Below are 24,015 nucleotides of genomic sequence, written 5' to 3'. Positions count from 1 at the left end.
TTCTATTTCATTTACGTATATTACATTGATGATGTATTCAACATTATGACCGACATTATTTATACGATGTATTTTTTTGTGTGCCATTTACTATTGCCTTTAAAATGAATTACTTTAATTTTATAATTTTGTAATAAAAATTGAGTTTTCGAGTTGAATGAAAACATGATTTGAAACTAATAGCAGACTGTTCCGTTGGTACATCTACAAACAATTGTCGAAATGAAATAAATTGATTTTAACTATACAATACTATATTTTTTAACGCTTCTGTATATCCATCTACATAATAAAACCAATTTTTTTTAAAAAAAAGATACTTTCAAATGTACATCTACAAAAACAACTGCCAAAATTAAAAATTCGCGTGGTGGCTTAAGAGATTCACGGGATTTATTCAAAAATTGTCCTACCTTAAATGTCACTTATTTTATTTTATATACAAAATTATTTTCGATAATACTATGTTAAAAAATAATTTATTCATTAGTATTTGTTTTCGAAAGTATCAACATAGGAACTTCTTTAACGACATCGTATCCTGAATCAACCACCGTCACCTGTAACAAGTACTCTAACCCTAATTCATCACACGCGCCACCGTCATTCCCTACTCCGGCCGCTAACATGGTGCGTCGAAAACGAGAAAGTCTCCCACCGGCGATTTCAAGCGATGATTATCCTTCAAAGCGTAGAAGACATTCAATGTTCGAAATTTCGTCCTCTCATCACGGAGTATCTTCTTCTAGGAAATGGGTTTTCTCCTCCGAGAATTCTTCTGATTGCACGGGTTAGAATCACAGAAAGCTATCAACTTGTTGAAATATTAGTTGATTTTACTCTGAATTTTGCATTCAAATATGATCCAAGTTTTCTGCTTTTAAGTTAGTATGGTTTGGATTTTAAGCATTAAGTGTTAGATTTCTCTGGTTGAGAGTTAAATGTGAGAAACAAAAATGGATTATTTAATTAAAAAAATGTTTTTTAGTATGAAAAATAATTAGAAAAAGTGAGATTGTGATTAATATACTAGAGTGCTATGTAGCACAGACACTTGTGATTACGTTTAATTTTTTTCCCTCAAATTATTACTGATGTCGACGTGTTAGTGTCGTTGTCAAGTTTCCAGTGTCGGTGCTTCATAGCTAGTGTAATTGAGTCAGTATAGTAGATAGTTATTTTTGTAACAAATCTGTGGTACTAAGTAGCATTGTTGTAAGGTTTTGAATTGCAGTTGTGTTGAGATTGTTAATATTGCATAGAATTGCGGTTGATTTGTCTGTGATAAAGATGGCTAAAGATTTCTCGATATTTTGGAGCTAGTGATTTAGTGTTTGTTATTTAGACTTTTGAGCAGATTGTGTTTATCATGTATTTACTATTTTGAACTCTTTCCTTGTCTTACAGATACAATTGTCGTTGTTTCATACAATATACTTGGTGTTGAAAATGCATCAAATCATATGGATTTGTATTCCAATATCCCACGACGTTTCTTGGAATGGGGAAGACGCAAGAGGCTTATACTTGACGAGATTAACAGCTATAATGCAAGTATACTCTGTTTCCAGGTAGTTTAATAATCTCTCCGTGTTATACACTGCATAGCACAGCTTATTATGTTATTACCAACTTACAACAATTTTATATTCATTGTTTATGCATCTCTACTGAGCCGTGAAAGTTTGAACATGAAGAGTTGAACGTAGTTGTTTGTATTAAACTACAGCTCTTGGTTACTTTGTATTCATGTAACAAAGGGTACTGGAGTCTGTGGTTTTCTTTACTGTTCCTTCATGGGTTTTGTTCAGATACAAGCTATGCTCTTATTCTAATGTTAATGCCAGTCAGCGCATAATTGATTTCATGCATCCTAGAACTAAATTGTTAATAATTGACTTCTATAAATCCTATGTCTGCAGGAGGTTGATCATTTTGATGATTTAGATGATCTTTTTCAGAACAATGGCTTTAAAAGTGCTTACAAGGTAAGTTATTTACATTTGATTGGTCATATATGTTTTTAATATCCAAATATTAATCAATTTTCTTTACCGGAGTTATTGTTACCAATTTTCATAGGCTCGCACCGGAGAAGCCAACGATGGATGTGCTATATTTTGGAAAGACAAATTGTAGGTTTGCATTTCAAAATCATTAGATAATAAGGCTTTTCTATCTAATATTAATTTGTTTGATATTTTACATTTGTAACCTTTGACAACAAGTAAATCAGCCGCATAAGTATTCTGGATACAAAGGAATGCCTATGGATCAAAGATTTACCAATTGTAGAACATAGAAATTGATAAAATAGAGTTCCAAATTTGGTCTTAATGCAGCATATTTTCAAAACTTGAATGCAGATTCAGTCTTTTGCATCAAGAAGATATAGAGTTCCAAAAGTTTGGTCTGCGTAACAATGTTGCTCAGCTTTGTGTTTTGGAGGTATATAAGGCTTGTTTTTATCATTTTAATTTGTTTCCTACTTGTCGTGTTATGTATTTGCTCTGTTGTCTTTTATTAGATAAATATATGATCTCTTATTCAAATTGTTTACCCTTGATTAAATTCTGTTTTACCTAGTACTATTTTTATATACCACTATGCTTATGTATGTTCTTGTTGTATTAGACTAATTATCTTAGGTTTTGTTTTATATCTCATTACCCTTTTCTGCACCATTTATTTACAGGTAAACAATGATAATCCAGAATCTGACATATGTAAACTAACAGCAGAGTAAGTTTTATGTTGTCTAAAATGAGTAATGTGAACACAAATTATCTATTGTCTTTAACTTATCTTTTCATGTAATATTTGGGATGTTTATATTCAAGTATCCTGTAGTGCTTACCTGCGTATGTGTATTTAATTATTGCATACCAATATCTAACTATTTACTGTAATTTCTTACTCTTCCGATAACATTCATTTTACCACTAAACTTTTGATGCAAAGGTGTTTGGAAGTGAATAAAATATACGATCATGCATGCACATATGCTGACGCACACATGGTGCCTATCTCATGATCATGTGGTTTTAATATTTTCTACTTCGTGACTAAAATTGATCTAAATCTGTAGGGAACAATCCACCAGAAACAAAAAATTTGTAATAGGAAATATACATGTGCTGTTCAACCCTAACCGTGGTGATATCAAACTTGGTCAGGTACTCAAATTTTTACTAGCTTGGTAGCTTTATACTTATTGTTGTATTTGTAATTATGAGGAGTGCTAGGAGCACACTTTCTAACACACTTTTATTAGTTATATAAGACCTGCCAAATCATGTGGGTTGCATATAAATTTTAACCTATAAAATAGTATGTTGAAAAGCGTGTTGTTAGCATCATTCTTGTACGCAGTTATGTTTATGGTTGTGACTTTTTTCCTTACGGTCTGTTTGGGTGGTGGAGTTTGGAGGGTTTTAAATGGCTAGATCTATATATATTTGAATTTTTTTTAAAAAAAATGATATAATATTATGATATTTGGTCATATAACAATTCACACTGAATTCATTTTTAGAAATATTTTATAGTTTGCTTAATTTAGGAAAGAAAAACAAGTCGTCCCCTCCAAAATCCCTCTCTCAAACAGACCCTTATGTTTTAAATGTTCTTTTCTGGGCTGGGATTGGTGCGGACTGCAAACCATTTTGGCTCACTCTCAATTTGACTGTCTATAGTTAATTAATATAGTTAATTAAGTTGCCGAATAATTTATTATATTGATTCTGGTAACCTGGCATATGGCATAATGGACAGGTCAGACTTTTAATTGATAAAGCGTACAAGTTATCACAAGAATGGGGAAACATCCCTGTTATTTTAGCTGGGGATTTAAACAGCGTGCCACAGGTAAGGTTATCTGTACTAAGCTGGCGATCAACGTTAATATTTTTCTGTCGAGTGTGCGGTTACTTCATTGCTTCTAGTTTTTTGTTCTTGTGTTGGCAGAGTGCAATATATAAATTCCTGTCTTCATCAAAGGTGAGTTTGGCATATCCTCGACATGGTACATTCTCAAGCCTTTAAGCCTTATTTTTTGTGCTGTATATGAGAGAAATTTGAGTATTTGGACAAAATCTCAGACCATGAGTGAGTAATTTATTTTTGTTTGGATTATAGGTAGTAAAGGGAACGGAATGGGAATAAGGGAATGGAAAGAAGAACAGATTCCCTAATTTTATTTATGTTTGGATTATAGGTAGTAAAGCCTTTAATAGACGATTTGTTTAAAAAAGTGATTTTCATTATAATAAACAAAGACAAAATAGCTTCTGTTTTTCTTTAAAATCTCAAAAATAAATACTAAATAATTGAATGTCAAAATCATTTTTTTTTTTTATAATTTGTAACAAACGGCCATGTTATTTGTTTGCAATAAACGGGCATATAGTGCTGTTCCTTTCCCTTATTAATCTTCCAAACCATGGTAAAGGTAGTTTTATTCCAGTCTGCTCCTCCTTCTTGCATTTAATTCCATTAATGAAAAAGCATCCAACACTGTTAGGGGTAGATTTTGTTGTTTCCGTTTCCGGGGTAGGGACCATGAAAAAGTTTATAGTATTTATTAAGTTAGTGTGCTTATTTATTGCAGTTAGATGTCCAATTACATGATCGCAGAAATATGTCAGGACAGCTTGAAATCCGGCCCAATCACAGATACTTCAGATCAAAGATTGGCAATGATGCTAGGTTGTTTTCGAGTAAAAATATTTATTTTGACTTACTATATATGATATATTACACGATTTGACCTCCCCTCCTTAGAAACATGGCAATTAGCAACGATTTATCAAGACTTCCGATTATTTATTATGAAAAAAAGTTTTTTTTATTGCTCTGAACGCATAGTATAATAGTATTTCCATCGCCATAATTTTCCAATTTAGAGGGAAGAATTGTAATCCTTGTTCGCATATATTATAGGTTTGGTATTCTATGATAATTACTTGGGTGTATATCTGGTGCAGCATTTCAATGTCTGTTTCAAGGCAAATGCTATACAAATGGAGTGCAGAAGAACTAATCCTTGCAACTGGCGCAGAAGGAGTTACTCGACTTCAGCACCAGCTCAAGCTCCGCAGTGCTTATAGCGGCATTCCTGTATGTTGTTTGAATCCACCAACTGTATTTCTAAATTTAATCCAACGGCAATATAATAAGTTTATCCCTGATATTTTGATATGGGAAACTCCTTGGATTTTTTTTTTATGGGATATTAAGACAATGATGATATATTTCCCACGTCATATATGACATAACAGGGAAAGCTTAGAACAAGAGATGATATTGGAGAGCCCTTGGCAACATCATACCACTCTAAGTTCATGGGAACTGTTGATTATATCTGGTAGTTACATCATTCCATACCAAACACCAAAATTATTTAAATATACAAATTTTCCGTTACTGACGTCAATGGTAAGCAGGCATTCTGAGGAACTTATCCCGGTCAGAGTTCTTGAAACCTTGCCCATTGATATTCTTAGAAGAACTAGAGGACTTCCTAACGAGGTACTCTACTTAAAACACGGTCTTGTATGCTATGTAGCACCAACAATTTAAATTAAAAGTGTATCTGGATACAATGTCATATTTGATTTTTTTTCTTTTTCAAATTATTATCTGTATCGACGTGTCAATGTTATTGTCATTGTTGTGTCCGTATCCTGGTCATTGTTTCATAACTTGTATCGATGCATATGTATTTTGTTCCATATTGTATTTATTTATATCTTATATGATTCTGTTGTTCCCTGCAGAATTGGGGAAGTGACCACCTCGCCGTTGTATGTGAATTTGCCTTTGCGAAAAATGCTGAAAGTTCTGATTCTTGTGATCTTCCCTAGAGTATGTATCAAACCAAAACCTTAGGCTGATTGAAAAGTATGGAAATTGAGGGAGAATCAAATCATTTTCTGTTTCAAGACCTGCTCTCGCGCTGCTCATTCTTTCATCACGAGATCAAATTTCGAATTGCTTCTTGATAATTCAAAATGAACATCATGTTGCAACAGATCTGCAAAGTGTAAACTCTCCCTGTGAACATGCTAGGTAACAACCTGTTGCCAGGTTCAGAGAAAAGTCGGTACATATCCAAAATAACTATATTTCAGAGATAATTATGTATCATTATCACTAATCATTTGTAATGTTTACTCAGTAATTGCAGTACCTTTAGGTAGGAACTAAGAATTGTATTCTCCATAAGTTATTTCAATCATTTTTCAATCCAATGAGTTTCAGACTCCTATAGACTCTGAATTGGTTATTTTCATGCCAAGATGTTTAATGTTAATAATACATATGTTTATTGTCTAATTGCAAGAAATTAACACAATTGTATAGACTGTCCTTGTCATCCAACCTTGGAAAAGGAATAAACAAGAATGTCTTAAATGATTCTTCCTTAGTTTACCTTTCCTGTGTAAACGTGAAAGAGGAAAACACTAGCTAATTTTGTTTGTTTGAATGAGACATATCTTCCTTGTTCTTGTCATGCTTTTCCTTTTACCTCGCCTTTAATTTTTTTTTTTGTATTTTTGTTTTCTTTACCATTCATCAGCCGTAGCCAAAACAATGCAATGTGTTTTTAAAGTGTAAAACAAAAGGAACATAAAATGTAGAAAGTTATCAACATGAAGCAAATTCCGAATCTCATGTTTACAATGTTACATTTGAAAAACTCAACATGTCAATAGAGACTAGACAACAAATCCTTAACAAATAACATAACAACTATACTCATTTTGTTTGCATATACATGCTATGTAATTGTAACTACCAATTTATCTACCACAAGTTTTTTCTCACCAAGTTTGTTGCGGTCACAAATTCGCGACTTCATGCCATCGACATATAGATAACTTTCTACAAAATCTAAACCGTCCAATCTTTGTCCAATGACTTCATACGCCGATTACGTGAAAATGCGTTTGGCAGATTCGAAAAACTGATGTATGACATTCCACCAGACTTTAGTGGCAATCCCAATGAGGAGTTTCATCAAACCAATCTAGCTGAGGATCATCGAAATCACAACCAATATGTGGAAGAATGCTGCTACCTTCACCATCTTCTACCTTCCACATAGAGCCACAGTCATTTGTTATTTCATTCTCCAACAAGTTACAAAATCCACCAGCAAACAGCATTGCCATTTCATCCAAAAAATGAAGATCATAACCAGCCACTGATGCCACATTTGCCTCCTCTAGCAAATATAGAAACGAACTATCTTCTGTATCACAAACTCCTTCCACTACATTTCCTCTTTTTCCATCACCTGTTAACTCTTTGACATCACTTTCTTTGACTGAACCATTAATGCCATTAATATCTTTTGCAGGTGCTGTATCTGTGACAGTGACATCAAGCACAGATGATGGAGATGTTTGAAAAAACACCTCTTTAACATCTTCCAAAGCATTCTTCTTATTCTCATAAGCTAAGGGCATAAATGGAACAAAAAACTCCTTCACAATCCTCTTAGAATCATCTAACTGATACAAATCTTCTTCTTCACTTGAATAATCTGTAGCATAAGGATCACTACACAAAATTCTAACTTTCCTCATTTTGTTCATCAAGTTTTTCTCTTTAACTTGAACTCTCTCTTTTCCTCTCTTAGGTTTCATTGCATGCTAATATCTTCTTTTTCAGTGGATTGATCCACAACCCAAAATCTGAATAAAGCAAATGAAACAAAATCTAAAAAAGGGTTGGAAAGATCAAGAAGTTTCTGAGTATCAAGAGAAGAAAAAATGAATCTTTTTTGGTAAAAAATTGATAAAACCTCTAAAATCTATATAGGTAAATATACACTACACATACCATTTTGATGTAACACTCATGCAATGGTTTGACATAGTTATTGTGTGTATCTGCTCAAGTGGTTGGAGTTGCATGCAAGAGGCTCAACAAGAAGCACAGAGAAGTGACATAGAGAAAACATTAAGCATATTCAAACCTCTGAAAACATATATGCAGCTTTCACTCTTTTTCTGCAGAAAGTGTTTACTTTACAGTGTGGAGTAGAAATGAAGGACAGAGAAACTATTGTACTTGTAAATAAATAGACATAGAGTAATAGTAATAGATTGAAACTGTTTTTAAAATTTGTGTAAGTGCATGTTTTTTAATTTGTCCATATTTCAAAAAAAAAAAAAAAGAAGATTAAAGATGTGTTTGGATTTAATTTTAACAAATGCGAGTTTATTTGAATTGATTTATAGATTTTGGCTTTAAATAGAATAAATTCTAAAGACAAATCAATTTTATTTTTGATAATCCAAACACCTCAAAATCAATTAATCAATTCTAGATCTATATGAGTCATAAGTAAATAAATATAAACTATAAGCTATACAATACTATTAATGATTAGATATAAACTATACACTATCAATCAACATTCCATAAATATAAACTATAAGCTATACAATGTTATTTTTACCAAATAGGACCAACATAATATAATTACCTCTCTCATCTCATCTCTCATCTTTGACTTCCCGCTCGTATTTGAATTTTGTTAAGAATCAAGTGTGAGGAAAAAGTCCCAGTTTTATATTGGTTAGAAAATGGAAGAATGAATACTTTATAAGTGAGAGAGCCCACACACCTATCACTTTAAGGTTTTGGGTGAATATGTGGTGTGTCTGTCACAAAGTGTTTCCAAGTATAAAAATGCTTCCTCGTTGACCCCTCCCGTGTTGCCTCTAACTCTGGTATCAGAGCCTGGTTCAAGAAAGGGATTGACGTTATAAATGAGAGAACCCATACACCTATCACCATACAGTTTTGGGTGAATATGTGGTGTGTCACTTTAAATGAGAGAATATGTGGTGTGTCATTTTAAATGAGAGAAAGGAATTGACGTTATAAATGAGAGAACCCACACATGCCACTCACAAAGTGATTTTAGTGTTAATTAAACTTTGCGGACTAATAGTATGAAAATCCCACATTGAAAAATTATATTTCATTTTAAAAACGATCTATTCACCCCTTTAAACCATTTCTCTACTCCATTTCCTACCCAACATCTAATGGCAAACACATGTGTGGGTTGGACAATCCAAATCACATATAATCGAACCGCTTCCAAGCCCTATGGGCTTCTTTCCATGCCCTTTTGAACTATATCTCGATTCATCACATAATTCTATTTTTTTGGCTTTGTTGACAACTATATTTTAATTATTTGTAACTTAAAGTTTAAATTATTTATTATATTATTATTATTATTATTATTATATTTTACACTTTTCCTTCTATATAATATAATAATTAAATTTTATATATTTAAATTAATTCAATTACCTATTTATAAATTATAAATTATTCAAAAATTTATTAATATAATATGTCAAGTCAGTACTAATAAAATGATTAATTATACAAATAATTCAAAGACTTTACTACAAAATTTTCAAAAGCATAGTATTAAAATGTTTATTTACTCGTAAAAAAACCTTCACAAATATTTTTTAGCCTTGAATCGAAAAACAACTTGGAGTCGACCGCACTGAACCCAACTCGCCGGAAAGCAGAGCCGGCGTTCATCGTCGGCGAACAGAATCACCAAATCCAGGTTTCCTTCTTTCTCCCGTATTCTCCATCCCTTTCCTGCAGCACGCGCGGATGTGATTCCAGCGCGATTTGCAGACCTGCAAAATGCAACGCACCAGTTATCGAATTGCATGCAGATCAAACCTCAACTCTGCACCACAATTCCTCAATTGCGCTCTAAACCGCCGCAATTGACAACACAGATTGCATTATAGTGCCGTTTAATCTGTGTAGAAGTGGTTATAAACTAGGAATTTTAGTTCTAAGATAATTGAAAAAAAAAAAAAAAAAGTAGGTTCAAAAATAGGGTTTTCAAGAAAAGAGAAATTTTTCAATGATTTTAGTGTGTTTCATATGTTTGTGTGTTGAGATTCTAATTGCTAGTAGTTGATAACAATTTTTATTGAATGCCGATTTGGTGTATTCATAGATGGCAAAGGCAAGGGATAGGACTGAGGATTTCAAAGACGCCGTTCGTCAAAGTGCTCGGTCTTTGGGGTATGATGAGGTATATAGTATGCTTCAATTCACTATTATATTCTTTAGGATTTGCTATTTGGTGCTGGATCAATGTTATTCTGGCTGTTTTGAACTTTGAATGGTGTGTTGTTATTCCCTTGCAGGCTAAATTGGCATCCATTTTGGCATCTTTCATTATTCATAAACCTCCACAAAGGTCCCCATTCTCCAAAGCTGCATTTAAGACGGTAGGCTCAACATTCATATTTTAACTTGTGGCATTATGTTACTTTCAGCGTTGTCAACTGCGGAAAATAGCATTTTGTTCAAATTCCGCTACCGGTGCTGCTGCAGTTGCCATTTGACCATACTCTGTACTAAATAATGCATTGCGGAACAATAGTCATATGTGTCGCCACTATTTGACAACACCCTACTAAATAGTGTATTGCGAAATAATAGTCATATGTTCTAATTCCACCACGCTATAGCGTTATTATTTGCCAACACTAGTTACTTTATGGGAAGATCAAATTAGCAAATGTATAGTCGGTAATGAGTCTGTTTGTGCTGCTTGTAGAGTTTAATGATTGTTGTTTCATTAAGCAAAGGATGCAACCCTGCTTTTAATTTATGTTTATTTGATACTGCTTCTACTTGTTTGTTGTTAGTAGCTCGAGAGTATTGGAGAATTGGATCATTTTTTGTTAAAGCATAGAAAGGACTATACAGATCTGCACCGAACAACTGAACATGAGAGAGATAGCATTGAGCATGAAGTAAGCCACTTCTCTTCAGCTGATATGCTAGTTTTGAAAGTATTGTAATTAGAAAAATACTGATTGATATTATATTTCCTGCCTTAATCACTGTCATTATTATATCAGCTTAGTTAAACATTTTGAAATGTTGAGCAGAATTTTGCTTATGATTTACTATTATTTTGTTATTACTTTGATGCAGGTTAGTGCTTTTATTAAAACTTGCCAACAACAAATTGATGTTCTCAAGAATAGTATAAACAATGAAGAGGAAAACTCAAAAGGGTGGCTTGGTATTACAACTGCAAAGGCTAACGCTGACACCATTGCCCACAAACATGGAGTGGTATGGACTTGTGCTTATTGGTTTTTTCACTCATTAACTTATTAGTTACTTATTTTCTGCAAGATGTTGCCAACTTATCCTTACAACTCAACTGAATCCCACATAAACATTTGCTGAACAGTCTAGATTGCTCATCCCCTTCCCTGGGGGAAAACACTGGCCACAATACCATCAAGATTCATGCACAGCAAGTACTTTCTTAAAGTTGTTTTTATTGAACTCCGTTTACTGAAACTTGGGTGAGTGAAGAGTGTCTTGAGAGAGCACGATCTGAAAGAAAAGTGCTCTATGCTATGAGAATTTAGATCAAAATGATTCTCTGATACTCATACACCTCAGAATATACGGTGAGTCTTTATATAGGCATGAATCTTGAAGAGGCTTAGCGTATGATAGAACCTGTAAAATCAAGGTAATGAAATTGTATTTTATTTAATGGTTAAGATGAGCTCAAAAGCTCTACAATGGTAGAGAATAGCGAAGAAAGGATAAACCAGAGTTTCCAGTAGAACTCCTAACCAGAGTTGAACTGAATGGTACTAAACCCTGAGAAAACATTCTCCAAACCAACTCTAACAATATTTCTGATTGAATCTCTACACAACCCTCTCTCCCTCAAACAGCCATAATCCCTGAAATCAAGGGACTCATACTAACTAACTCATATTCCCTTCTAAGTATTGGGCTTCAAATGCTTTGTGTCCAATAGGTTATTTATCCCTATCCTGTCTGTCCTATTAAGGTATCTTATCTGCTAGCTGACACTCAGCAATTACAACAGTTAACAACTGCTCTAACTACCTGATACCATAGCTAACTAAAGCTATACATATATGGCAACGCTGAAACTGTACAAGGGCAAGATTATATTACACAGAAACACAAGGTGTATAAATCTTTACTAACAGCCTCCCTTTTTCAAATTCGGTGGAGGCTGCAATTCAAGGCTGTAAACACCTTGAGTATCGATGAAGGATCACAAAATCTGGTAGTGGAGAGAAGTTTAGTAAGAGAGTCAATAGAAATGTCACTTGGTTCGCTGCAAAACAATATTGAAGTTGCTGTAGGAACCTATAGTTTAGTTAAGAAATTGAACCCAAAGAATAACAGCAGTATTGCTTGCCTTTGCCCCAATACTTGGCTTTTGTACTGGAACAGGCAATAAATAGTTGTCAAAGAGTTGTTTCTTGTTAACTCGCTTATAAATCATTTACTGTAAACTCATGTAGAGTAGACTAGCATAATCTGATCCATTTTGGTCATAGAGATGATCGAAGATGAAGAGGTAGAGGAAGGAAACATGGAAGAAGTGTGACATAGGATATGGTATGGGAACCAATACTCATTAAACATAACATCCTTAGATGCACATATGCCAGCCATCCTTAGCAAGAAATTTGCATCCTTTGTGATTGTGTGGTAAACCCAGAAATACACTCCTTGGATCTGAAATCCACTTTATACTGATTGTAAGGCCTAAAAAATGAAAAGCAAGCACATCCAATGTTCTTAGATCCTGTTATCAGGTAGGAACTTATTAAGCGTGGCATGAGGAACAGAATTGAGTTGCAGCTGAAGGGAGTCTTTTGATAGGGTATACTGCAGTGTGCCTTCTATAGGCATGAAGCTTGAAGAGACTTAGGACTTTGGGGGGAAGGGAATAGAAAAAAAAAATTGAGAAATCTTTCAGCTTTGATTGAGTGCATTTGTAGTGAATGATAAATAAATGTTTATAATTAGTATAATTTTATATTAAAAGTATTATAACAAGATAGATTAGATTGGGAGAATTTATCCAAGCCTTCCAAACCCTTCAAATTCCTTCTCCAGTATAATTTGAGTTCCTCTAAATTAGGGGGATTTTGTGTAATGAAGAAAAATAAACCCCCCCCTATGCCCTCCTTTCATTTTTCATTTTTTTCAAAGCCTTCCCCTCTCCTTCCAAACTCCCAAATAGACCCTTAAGATAACTTCTAGTTACCAACATAAACTGAATATACCGACTCAGCATATCCAGTTTCAACTGCCAACAGCTACTCTAACTAACTGATACAAGAACTGATACAATGGCAAGATTATATTACAATATAAAATTGCAAGATATGGATGCTATACTAAACACTAACACTGAAATCTGAATACTATTACATTCATTAACTGAGATGCTATTTGCTTTTTGGATGCTAATGTTTACTCAATTTTTTTAGGTTTTAATTTTAAGTGAGAGACTCCATTCAGTTACGGCGCAGTTTGATCAGCTCAGAGCTATACGCTTCCAGGATGCCATTAATAGGGCTATACCACGAAGAAAACTTAATCGTATAACCAAAAAAGATTCCACTGAAACCTCTAATTCAGGTGATGCGGAGCTCAGGGAACCTGATGAGCTGCGCAGTGAGCCTCTAAGAGTCCAGCATCAACTCTTGGACGATGAAACACGTGCCCTTCAGGTGATAAAAATCGGGCCCAAGTTTAAATACAACTTATTTATTCGGGCCTTTTAGATTCTCATAACTAACCCTTTACTAATGTTCCTTTTCCTATAGGTGGAATTGACTAGTCTTCTAGACACAGTTCAAGAAACTGAAACTAAGATGGTAGAAATGTCTGCATTAAATCACTTGATGGCTACACATGTATTACAACAAGCTCAACAAATTGAGCATCTATATGACCAGGTTAGATAAGATCATATTCTTCACCCTTCTTTTTGCATGTTTGTTTTCTGTGGATCTATTAAGGGTGTATATGCGAATAGTCAAATACTGAAATTTCGAAACAACAACAATTAATTAAATATCTGTATACTCCTAAAAACCTTAATATCCATATTATTTTCATACAACTAATGCATAATATGTTTCACACGTTCCAACCGATGTAGTGTAGTAAGTTAACTAGCCAATTTCTTATTATTCCCAACAGTATGTGTCCCTCAATTTATGAGAAGCTTAATCTTTCTGATTTGTTTCTACAGGCTGTTGAAGCTACTAAGAATGTTGAGCTTGGTAACAAAGAACTCTCACAAGCCATTCAGCGGAATAGTAGCAGCAGAACATTTCTTTTACTATTTCTGTTTGTGCTCACTTTTTCAATCATCTTTCTTGATTGGTATAGCTAAGTTGCTTCCATTTTCTGCTAACACTGTATTGTATCTTATAGCACAGTCTCAATTTTCCATATTACTGATGATATATTTGTGCTCACTACAAAAGGCATATTTTTCTTGACATTTATACTATACATTGGGAAATTGATATAGCAAACAATTCGACTATTCGAGTAATTAATTTTATGAAGGCAATGGTGATAAATTGATAGTTGATACAACTTACAACAATTGGATATGTTGAAAAGTTCGTAACTGTTAATGCACTTGAATTGTCACATACTTTCTAGTGAAGTGTTATTTGGAGATTTCGAATGTTTTTTTTAATGATAAACACATTAAGGGATTGAACTTTAAGTATTGTTTTTTCTTTAAGAAACTCTAATTTTTATGATAAACCATTAAGGGGTTGAACTTTGGTAATTGCTGCCAGTTAAAGACATCCAATTTTTATTACAAAAATACAATTAATTTGAAGTGTATAAAATAAAAATACAACTTGACATAAAAGTAATTATAGCATAAAGAAACATCAGGCATGTATAAATTTTCAGGTGGCAGTAGGTGTGATGACAACTCCATTGATAGTCAAACTAATTATGGAAAATCCAATTTAAAATAATTAAATTGGTTAGTTTTTATTTTTATTCATTATGTTTGGATTAAAATTGTATCAAATAAATCACGATCTCTATTTAGGCTTTGGCTAATATGCATAAGGATTTTCCTTATGCACCATGCATAAGCCTACATAAGCTATTGGATCATGTTTTTAATCCAGGATTGAGTATTGAGTAATGAGTATTGAGTGGTGAGTATTGAGTATTGAGTAATAACAATTGATATCTAGAATTTGATCCAATGATCCAAGGATCCATAATAATCTATGCACGGTGCATAGATTTTTATCTATGCACGGTAACTGCACCTCTCTATTTAGTTGTGGGGTTGCTCATTACACTATACTCCTATGTTTTTATTATCAAAGATCCAATTTAAAACAATTTTATTAGTCAGTTTTTATTTTTTATTTTTTATGTTTTGATTAAAATTGAATCAAATAAATTGAAGATAATCTCCTATTTATTCAAGGGGCTGTTCATTATAATTTTCTGGAGACCATCTAATTTTTTTAGTTGTTAGCTTGTGGTCACCTTTTAAAACCCTCTCACTCAAGATTTTACGTCATATTTTTTAAACCATATCAAAAATTATTTCTTTATTGAATTATCGCGTTTGGTAACTCAATTAATATATATTTAGATATCATATCATAATCGTGCTAAATTATAGGTAAGGTATATATGTATTTCTTTCCACTGTTTCATAATCTATTTTTTTCAATGAGGAAATTGTTCAGAAGATAACTTCTAGAACCTGTTGATATCTTGAGTATAATAATAAATATCAACTCGTCGGACGGTGACTTAAGTTGGATAATTAGAGTTGCGCAGCTGAAGCGTGAGGTGGCGCAGTGGTTATGCGTACAACTCGTTAGTTGTGAAGGGTTGATATATCATAAGCCTACGCAAATGATATGTCTCGATCTACAAGTTAGACTTGGTAGATTGTTGTTATAAGGATATTGTGCCAGAGCATTGTGTTTGCTAGTGACTGTTTGTTGATCTTGTGAGTGATTAATGTGGTTTCTAATTGATAGTTAGTAAGTTATGATGTTGAGTGGATCCTATATGGTGTTATAATGATTTGTTACTGCCATGGTGAGGTTGTTATCAGTTGAATGACGATTACCGGAAGTAATGAATAGTGCTCTACAATATGATTAAGTTGAGTCAGTTGATTATGTTGACCCTGTTGATATCTTGGTGATAGCTTACGTACATAGTCATAGAATGCCGCTGTGTGTGTGTTTTAGCCGTTGGAAAGATCGTTAAAGTGAATTATAATGATGCTGCTTGCCCATAATTAATGTGTTGTTATTGTTATTACTACCTTGAAGTGTTGAAGTGTTGTAAGTACTGTGGTTATTAGCGGTTATATCGCGAAGGAGTTGTATGGTTAACAAGAAGATTCAATTTAAATCGCATTGTATTATTGGTATGTCTGAATAAGTAGTGATCGAAGGGTTGTCAAGTATTAATTAAGGGCCAGTGAATAGGATACAAGATGTATATCAAGAGTTGTAGTATCGAGTGAATTTTCGAGGAAGAAAATATTCTAAGTGGGGGAGAGTTGTAACGCCTGATATTTAATTATTTATTTAGTTAAATTATTTCGAATATTTTCCGATTAAATTGTCTAAGTGTGAGTCATTGTGAAATACTGATTTAAGCTGTGGTGTTATTAGTTGAATTAAATTGAAGAAATAGTATTAAAATAATACTATTATTATTATTATGGACTTTGAATGGTTAGAAATAGCATTATTAGGGTATGAATATTAGGCCCAATGAGAATGGGGTAATAACAATGATATTATATTGATTAAGTGGAATAATAAGAAAACGAAATTAGAAGTAGCAGTGAGGGTATTCTTTAGGTTATCAGAAAAGAGACATAAGGGTTTGGTGAAGATACGAATAGTTATAGTGAAGAGGAAAAGTTGCAAACGAGGCAAAGGTTGGAATCTACGGCGAAGCTCAGATTCGATCGGAGAATTATAGAGCGGTCTCCAATCTAAGGTAAGGGTGGAGTTCTAACTTTATAACCGGGAATATGATGGATGATACGTGGGATTTTGGGTTGTTAAAATATATACTGTGATTGGTATTGTTTTTGTTTGTGTTGGTGTTGTTATTGTCTGTGTTATTGTTGTTGTTGTGATATTTTTTTGGGAAATCGATAGGAAACTGGGTATGTTAATTAAATGTTGTGGCAAAGGAAAATTGTTCCGTGTCGATTGAGTACCAATTGAAGTTCTGTAATGTAATACTGAGTGTGGTAATAATGGGTTTGATGGAAATATAATGGAATGAATCCTGAGAAAATTAGGAGAAGAAGAAATAATGGGAGGAGAAGAAGTTGTGGCGGGGGCCACAAGATTATGGGGTGGACGCCCCATGTGCAAGGGGTGGGCGCCCCATAGAGGTATATAGGGACCACTCCAATTTTTCTTTGTTTGTTAATTATTTTAATCTACTGGTAACTTGTTTTAATCTGCTTGTAATTATAGTAACAAAATAAATCTTATGGGAATATTTTAGCATGATTTGCAAAAATTGTATGTTAGCAGCAGGAAAATAATTTAATAATAGGTTGATCAAAATTAAATAGCAGAAGAGTGTATATGACTTAGTTGGCAGCATAGTTAGAATTTTAGCAGAAAAGAATTTGTTAGTAGAAGATGCATTTTTGAGTGACAGTAAGAATAATGTCAGATAACAGATTGGTAACAGAAATAACTTCTAATAACAGGGACTAGTATTAATAGTAAGAAATTGATGAAAACAATACCGCATAGGGTATTAGTAATTTTAACCGATAAACGAGTTAACCGGTTTGAGTCAAAAACTGTTTGAATAGTACGGAACGCGTGTAGGTTGTTTTGATTGAATTGATATGTTGGATATTTGTTGGAAACTTGTAAACTTGCAGGTGATGTGAATTTAGTTGAATTTCCTGTAATTATTAGCAAGATAAAATTGTAGGTTTGATAGCCAATGTTGATTTGTCGTTGAATTGCCGTTGAATTATTTGTGTTGATTTATTGAGTTCCTATTGAGTTATTGTTGTTATTATATTATGTTGTTGTTGTGATGATGTTATGACGAAGATGAAAGAGTTTATGATAATAAACCTACGACGATGTGATGTTGATAATTTACCTCTATTTATTGGTAAGAATAGTGATATAGGTGCATGCCTCGTGACGAGTTTTGTGGTTGTTGAGTATGTGATGTTGCATTCATCGAATCACATACATTTGCATATTTTGTGACGGCCTGGATTGGCAAACTGTGATGAAGGCTTATGCCTTGTTTGATGCCTCTACTAATTGGCAATTAGTGACGGGGGCTGAAGTCATGGGTACCACATACATGTGCATTGTTAGTGTCTCATTCTAAATTGCATGAGTATGAATTTATGTGAAGTGTTGTGACTTGAATCATGAATTGAATTGTTGGTTGAATATAATGATGTGAAGTGATTTGTGATGATAATACCGTGATGTGGTAGTTTTATTCGATCTAACTATAATATATTATTTGTCATAATCTCAATTATATTGGTAGATATCTCATCCCTTTTGTTCGAATGTTACCCCTATGTTGGTAACACGTAGGTTAAGAAGATTAGTGCACTTTCGGAGTGACTTGGAAGATGTTAATCTTCTGTTACTTACATCGAGTTGGGTCATGCTCTGATATGTAACACTCAGGGAGGGATGAACGTTTGGTTGTTTCATCGTTGAATCTTAGTTACTGTTAAAGTATTTCTAAAGGATGATTTTGAGTAGTGTTGAACGTAGTTGCCATGTTGGCTTTTAAATGAAATACATGTTGTGTATGTTGGATGTAAAATGTTTTGATAACATGAACAAGAATATTTTCGGTTGTGTATTTAAATGCGAACTTGATATTTATGAAGTTACTTTGGTTCATCCGAATATAAGTGTTATATATCAACTTGTTTAATTTGAGTGTGTTTTGTTGTTTCAAAGAAAATGTGACATCCTATTCTCAGGTTTTAATTATTATACTCTGATTATGTGATTAATTACTGAGGGTAGAATTGGGGTGTTACAATGACAATATGGATAGGGTTTAAAACTGGATTTCATTAAGTGTAAAAGCTTCTACACAAGGGTTCTATTTATAGAACCGCCTGTGTTGGATTGCAGTTGAAAAATCCCACTTAAGTGCAACATACTGTAACACTCCGTATTTTTCATAATTTAATTTAATTTAAATTAATTGAATTATGGAAATTATTTGGAATTATTGAGAATTGTGAGAATTAAACAAATGGGCTTAAGCTGTGATTAGTAAAGAGGGGGTGTGTTGGTAGGCCCTATTACTAATTGGAATAGTTTTATTTTTCACAAAATAAAGGATTGTGAGAAAAGAGGAATATAACCAAAAAGAAGAGAAGTCTGAACGTGAAAGAGTAGAGAAGCGGAGAAGTGCGAAGAGAGGAAGAGCGAAGAATCAACCTTCAGGTAAGGGGGGGCTCTTCCATTTATCTTCTATTATGGGATTATAGGTAGTTGGATGGATTGAACATGTTGTTTGTATCAATTGAGTTATATTTAGGTTGTAGAATGTTAGGTTTTGGGGAATTGGTTAATATTGGTTGTAGTGATCATGTATGGTGCTAATTCAATGTTTGAAATGTGTTATAATTGTAGTATATTATGTCACATGATGATGTTTTGATGTGGGTATGATTATGGTGTGATTGGACTGAGATTGAGAGGGGAAGGATGTCAGAATCGCAGCAAAATTCTGCACAAAATGCAGCATGCGTCGACCTGAGTGTCAGTTGCGTCAACTTGAGTGTCAGCATGCATCGACCTACAGTGTCAGCATGCGCTTACCCGAGAGTAGTAGAAGTTCTATGCGTCGACCTGAAGGAGGCTATGCGTCGACTCACAGCATGCAATTTTTGAAAAATATTCTGAAGGTCATAACTTTTGATCCGTTTGTCCGATTTTGGTGCCGTTTCGAGCATAGCGAAGCTAATTAAATGATTTATACAATAAAATGGTGTTTTGATCCGTGACTCGATTTTATATTAAAACTCTCGATTTTAATTAGTGGTGACAGTTTATGCGTACAAGTACAATGGTGAATGTTTTATCTGTTGTGATGCCATGATTGTAACTGGTGGTTGATATACATATATTGTCGATGTAAAATATGTGTTTGTTCTGATTGAAGATAGCATAAACCGTGTGTGGCTATTGATTGTTGTGTTGGTTGATGATTATGACATATGGTTGATTAATGAGCATGTTATGGTTGATGCATGCATTTCATAATCATTATGTGGCTGATCCTTGACGATGGTGGATCAGTGGTAGCTAATTCCCATTGTGTGGAATTAGTGAGTGGGTGTTGCCGTATCCTTGACGATGGTGGATCGGTGAGATGGGTTATCCCATGTTTGGTACCACATGCATGTAGTTTCATTGCATTAGTCTACTTGTGTTATTATAACATGAATGGAAGTTTGTCCAATGTTATAATATGTGTTGATTGTGTATTTGTTGTGACTAGTTGTGTTGTTGTGAATCTGATCCTAACTGTAATTGGGTGAATAATATGTGATTGATATTTTATTATCTATATCTTATAACATTGGTTAAATGTGAATGAGACTCACCCTTACTGTTGTTATTTTTCAGATTGAGGAGTAGCTTTTGTACTTGGTGAAGATTAGCTCGTCAAGTAATTTGTTAGAGTCAGTTGGGTCCGTGTCATGCTCTGGTCGTGTAACACTGGGGACGTTATTTAGAGTTACTTGATAAACTCTTATCATTGGGTGTTTTGTTTATGGTGGTATTTTGAGTCTATGACTCTGGTTGTTTCATTATTCAGATGTTAAAGATATTTTCCGTTGTGTTAACATGTTAATCTGGATAATTTTGGTTTAACATTCTCTTTTATGGCATGACATGAGTATTGTTTTAATTATTTGGAAGTTGTAATGCCCTTTTCATGTTTTACTCTGATTATTATTAAATTTTCCGCGGGGTTTTAGAAGGGTGTTACACATACCATATGGTGTACTTTATTATACTTAAGTGCAGATGATATTCTTTATTCCATTTTAGTGCATCGTACTTTACTGTGTTCTATTATTTACTTAAGCGCATCGTACCTTACGGTGTTCTAAATTCCATTTAAGTGCATTGTAACTTAAGGTGTTATACAATTCACTTAAGTGCGATGTACCTTATAATATTCTATAATTATCTTAAGTACATCATACCTTACATTGTTCTGCATTTCACTTATTCATTCTATCTCTCATAAATCTGTCCTTATATGTGTGATCCTATAGGTTTTTTTGACGTTGACAATTATACAAAATCATAAATTTAATATAATAAATAATGAGTGGTATGTAGCATCACAACAATGCTACACAAGTCACAAAAATATCATGTGATTTGACAAAACTTTTCTATGATAATGTTTATATGTACAATTACACTTTTGGACCCTTAGACATATATCTTGTTACATAGGATGGACAAATTCTATCAAGGTCACTCATGTCTCTCAGTATGATTTGCCGAGTACATATCAACCATCTTTATGGATATCCTGTCATAGAAAATGTTTGGTTGGAAATAAAGTACTTGACTCCACATCTAGGGTCCATAATGGTTTTAGGTCGAAGGGTGTTATACACCACTATCACCTTGAGAATAACTTATACACCTGCATAACATTCTATGTAGTATTCTCATGGTGGGTCAATCTAGTATAAATATTACTCATAATATTTATACCTATGTGAAGAGTTGATAACTCTTTATTCATGATCCGTGAGATGTGATGATCAGTCTATCCCCATAATAGTCTCAATGTTTTAATGTTATCTCACTTCACAATAAGGCTTAACTATGAATACTTTAAGAATATTGTCTTTATGTTTAATGGGATCTAGGGGTGGAAATAGGCTAGGCTAGGCTTTAGAAGGCCTGAGCCTATGACAAACTTAGAAGGCTTAAGTCTGGCCTATGACCTATCATAGGCTCAGTTTTTTGGCCTGACCTGACCTTTTTAAAAGCCTGGCCTGGCCTGAAAGCCTATTTAAAAGCCTCGACCTCATTAAAGTTTTCAATTAATCTATTTTACTTAAGAAGCCTTATAGGTCTGTATACATACATACATACATACATATATATATACACGCATACATGGGCTAGCCTATTTAGCATTTTTTTTCTAATATATATGCATACATGAGCCAACCTATTTAGCACATCTCTAATATATATGAAAATATAGTCTGACCTATAAGGCTTCATAGGCTTTTTTTAATAGCCTAAGCCTAGCCTATTTAATAAAATAGGCTTTTAAAAAAAGTCTAAGCCTGACCTTTTTATTTAATAGACTTGACCTGGCCTGGCCTTAAGTAGGCTAGGCTATAGGCTCCTGTAGGCTGGCCTGGCCTATTCCCATCCCTAATGGGATCTAATGACCAAGTCACACTTAATGTTCATTAAACAAACTAACTATTCTAGGAAGTTTATTATTTTGGAAAAGCAAACACAACAAAGAAATCCCTTTTATTATTAATAATAATTCGATACAAGTACCAAGCTCTAATAAAACAATTGACCTCTAGGGATTACACTGACAAAAAGCACGTCACTTATCGTTAGAACTAGAACACAAAGCATTATGGATCTCGAAATCCCTTTACTGATCTTTCTAAAATAGGAAAGTCTAAAATTATTTAATTCATGAGTTGAATGAATTCAGAGACTTCGCCTATAAATTTTTTGATATTTATAAAGAAAAAATAAAAATGACACGATAGGAAGATCCAAAAGAGGGAATATCAGGAAAGGAAACTAGTTATGTTGTTTATTCCATATTAAAGTAGTTCCCTAAAAATTGACGTTGGGATGGTTGAGGATTTTTTAAATTATATAAATCTTCTCACATGGAACAATTTAATTGGAAAATGGAATATATGGTCAACATTCAAGGTGAATGAACAAAGAGTCAATCATTGTTATTGAGGTGAGCCTATAGGTCTAACTCAAGTTATAATACTGGAGACCACTTGAAAAAGTGGCGCATCAGACTCATGACATTAAATGCGTGCTTTATGTAAAGCAACATATATATATATATATATATATATATATATATATATATATATATATATATATATATATATATATATATATATATATATATATATATATATATATATATATATATATATATATATATATATATATAAAAGATGGCGAGGTTTGGAAACACCTTTGGAAAGCACCATTGCTAGAAAGGACGAAGAATTTCATTTGGAGGCTCCTCAACAATATCATCCCGACAAAGTGCAATCTGGAAAGGAAAGGTATTAAACTTGATACATCCTGCCCTTTTTTGCCACTGCTTCCCTAAGTCACTAAATCATATTTTTCTGCATTGTGATTTTTCAAAGAGAGTTTTCTTCTCCCCTTCTCTTGGGGTGCGACTGTCGGATGCTAATGAGTTGGTTGTGTGGTTGTTGGGTGTTCTAAAATCAAAGGAGGCCAGGCTTGTTCAAGTTATTGGTTTTGGATTATAGAAAATATGGAGCGCTAGGAATGCGTTAGTCTTTAATTAGAAGGCACTATGTCCACAGGGCGTGGCTCAAGAAATTCATGAAGCTGCTATTGAATTTAATGAATCTAGACATGTTGGCCAAAACCGTGTTATGAAAAATGTGATGAGTCTCATTCCTAAGGGATTTTGGAGTGTCCGATCGGATGCGGGCTGTTTTGCCAATGGTGTGATTACGCTGGGGTGTGTCATCAAAGAGCCATAGGGTAACATTGCCCTGGCTGCATGCAAGAAGGTTTCACGTTTTGCAAACCCAGCCACTGCGAAGCTTCTGGGAATTCAATGTGCTATCAACTTGGCTTTGGGTCTTAATATTGATTCAATTATTTTCTTTTCAGATGCCTTAGGGATAGTGGATTGTGTGAACGGTAATGATTTTGATGCAGCTTTGGATCCGATTGATAAGGATTGTAGATTACTCTTGGGAAAATTTAAAAATGCTTCCATGATATACTTAAACAGAACCTTTAATTCTGATGTCCACTTGTTGGTTGGTGC

The 24,015-nt window shown here is 33.6% G+C and overlaps 3 protein-coding genes across 4 annotated transcripts; 2 read left to right on the top strand and 1 right to left on the bottom strand.

The window, feature by feature from the left end:
• Positions 1-485: 485 nt before the first annotated feature.
• On the top strand, positions 486-6,246 carry LOC131594334 (carbon catabolite repressor protein 4 homolog 5). The gene is made up of 14 exons (XM_058866435.1): positions 486-790; positions 1,408-1,571; positions 1,923-1,988; positions 2,083-2,135; positions 2,367-2,448; positions 2,696-2,742; positions 3,089-3,176; positions 3,775-3,867; positions 3,967-3,999; positions 4,610-4,707; positions 4,986-5,118; positions 5,280-5,365; positions 5,445-5,529; positions 5,778-6,246. Exons 1-14 carry the CDS (start codon positions 628-630, stop codon positions 5,862-5,864), a joined length of 1,278 nt encoding a protein of 425 aa, XP_058722418.1. The 5' UTR covers positions 486-627; the 3' UTR covers positions 5,865-6,246.
• A 424-nt stretch (positions 6,247-6,670) lies between these two features.
• Positions 6,671-8,044, bottom strand: LOC131594335 (uncharacterized). The gene is made up of 2 exons (XM_058866436.1): positions 7,849-8,044; positions 6,671-7,700 (listed from the first exon to the last, which is right to left on the bottom strand). Exon 2 carries the CDS (start codon positions 7,650-7,652, stop codon positions 6,993-6,995), a length of 660 nt encoding a protein of 219 aa, XP_058722419.1. The 5' UTR covers positions 7,653-7,700; positions 7,849-8,044; the 3' UTR covers positions 6,671-6,992.
• A 1,414-nt stretch (positions 8,045-9,458) lies between these two features.
• On the top strand, positions 9,459-14,459 carry LOC131594333 (syntaxin-81). 2 transcript variants are annotated; one of them, XM_058866433.1, is made up of 8 exons: positions 9,459-9,610; positions 10,019-10,096; positions 10,212-10,295; positions 10,722-10,826; positions 11,011-11,154; positions 13,362-13,604; positions 13,701-13,832; positions 14,132-14,459. In XM_058866433.1, the coding sequence occupies exons 2-8, from the start codon at positions 10,019-10,021 to the stop codon at positions 14,273-14,275; spliced, it is 930 nt and encodes a 309-aa protein (XP_058722416.1). In that variant the 5' UTR covers positions 9,459-9,610; the 3' UTR covers positions 14,276-14,459. The 2 variants fall into 2 exon arrangements, with proteins under 2 accessions (XP_058722416.1, XP_058722417.1); XM_058866434.1 differs by having other exon boundaries at positions 9,517-9,610; positions 10,002-10,096.
• The last annotated feature ends 9,556 nt before the right edge of the window (positions 14,460-24,015 follow it).

Source organism: Vicia villosa, linkage group LG4 (genome assembly GCF_029867415.1).
Source record: "Vicia villosa cultivar HV-30 ecotype Madison, WI linkage group LG4, Vvil1.0, whole genome shotgun sequence".
Taxonomy (NCBI): domain Eukaryota; kingdom Viridiplantae; phylum Streptophyta; class Magnoliopsida; order Fabales; family Fabaceae; genus Vicia; species Vicia villosa.
This window is presented reverse-complemented; position numbering and strand designations above follow the sequence as displayed.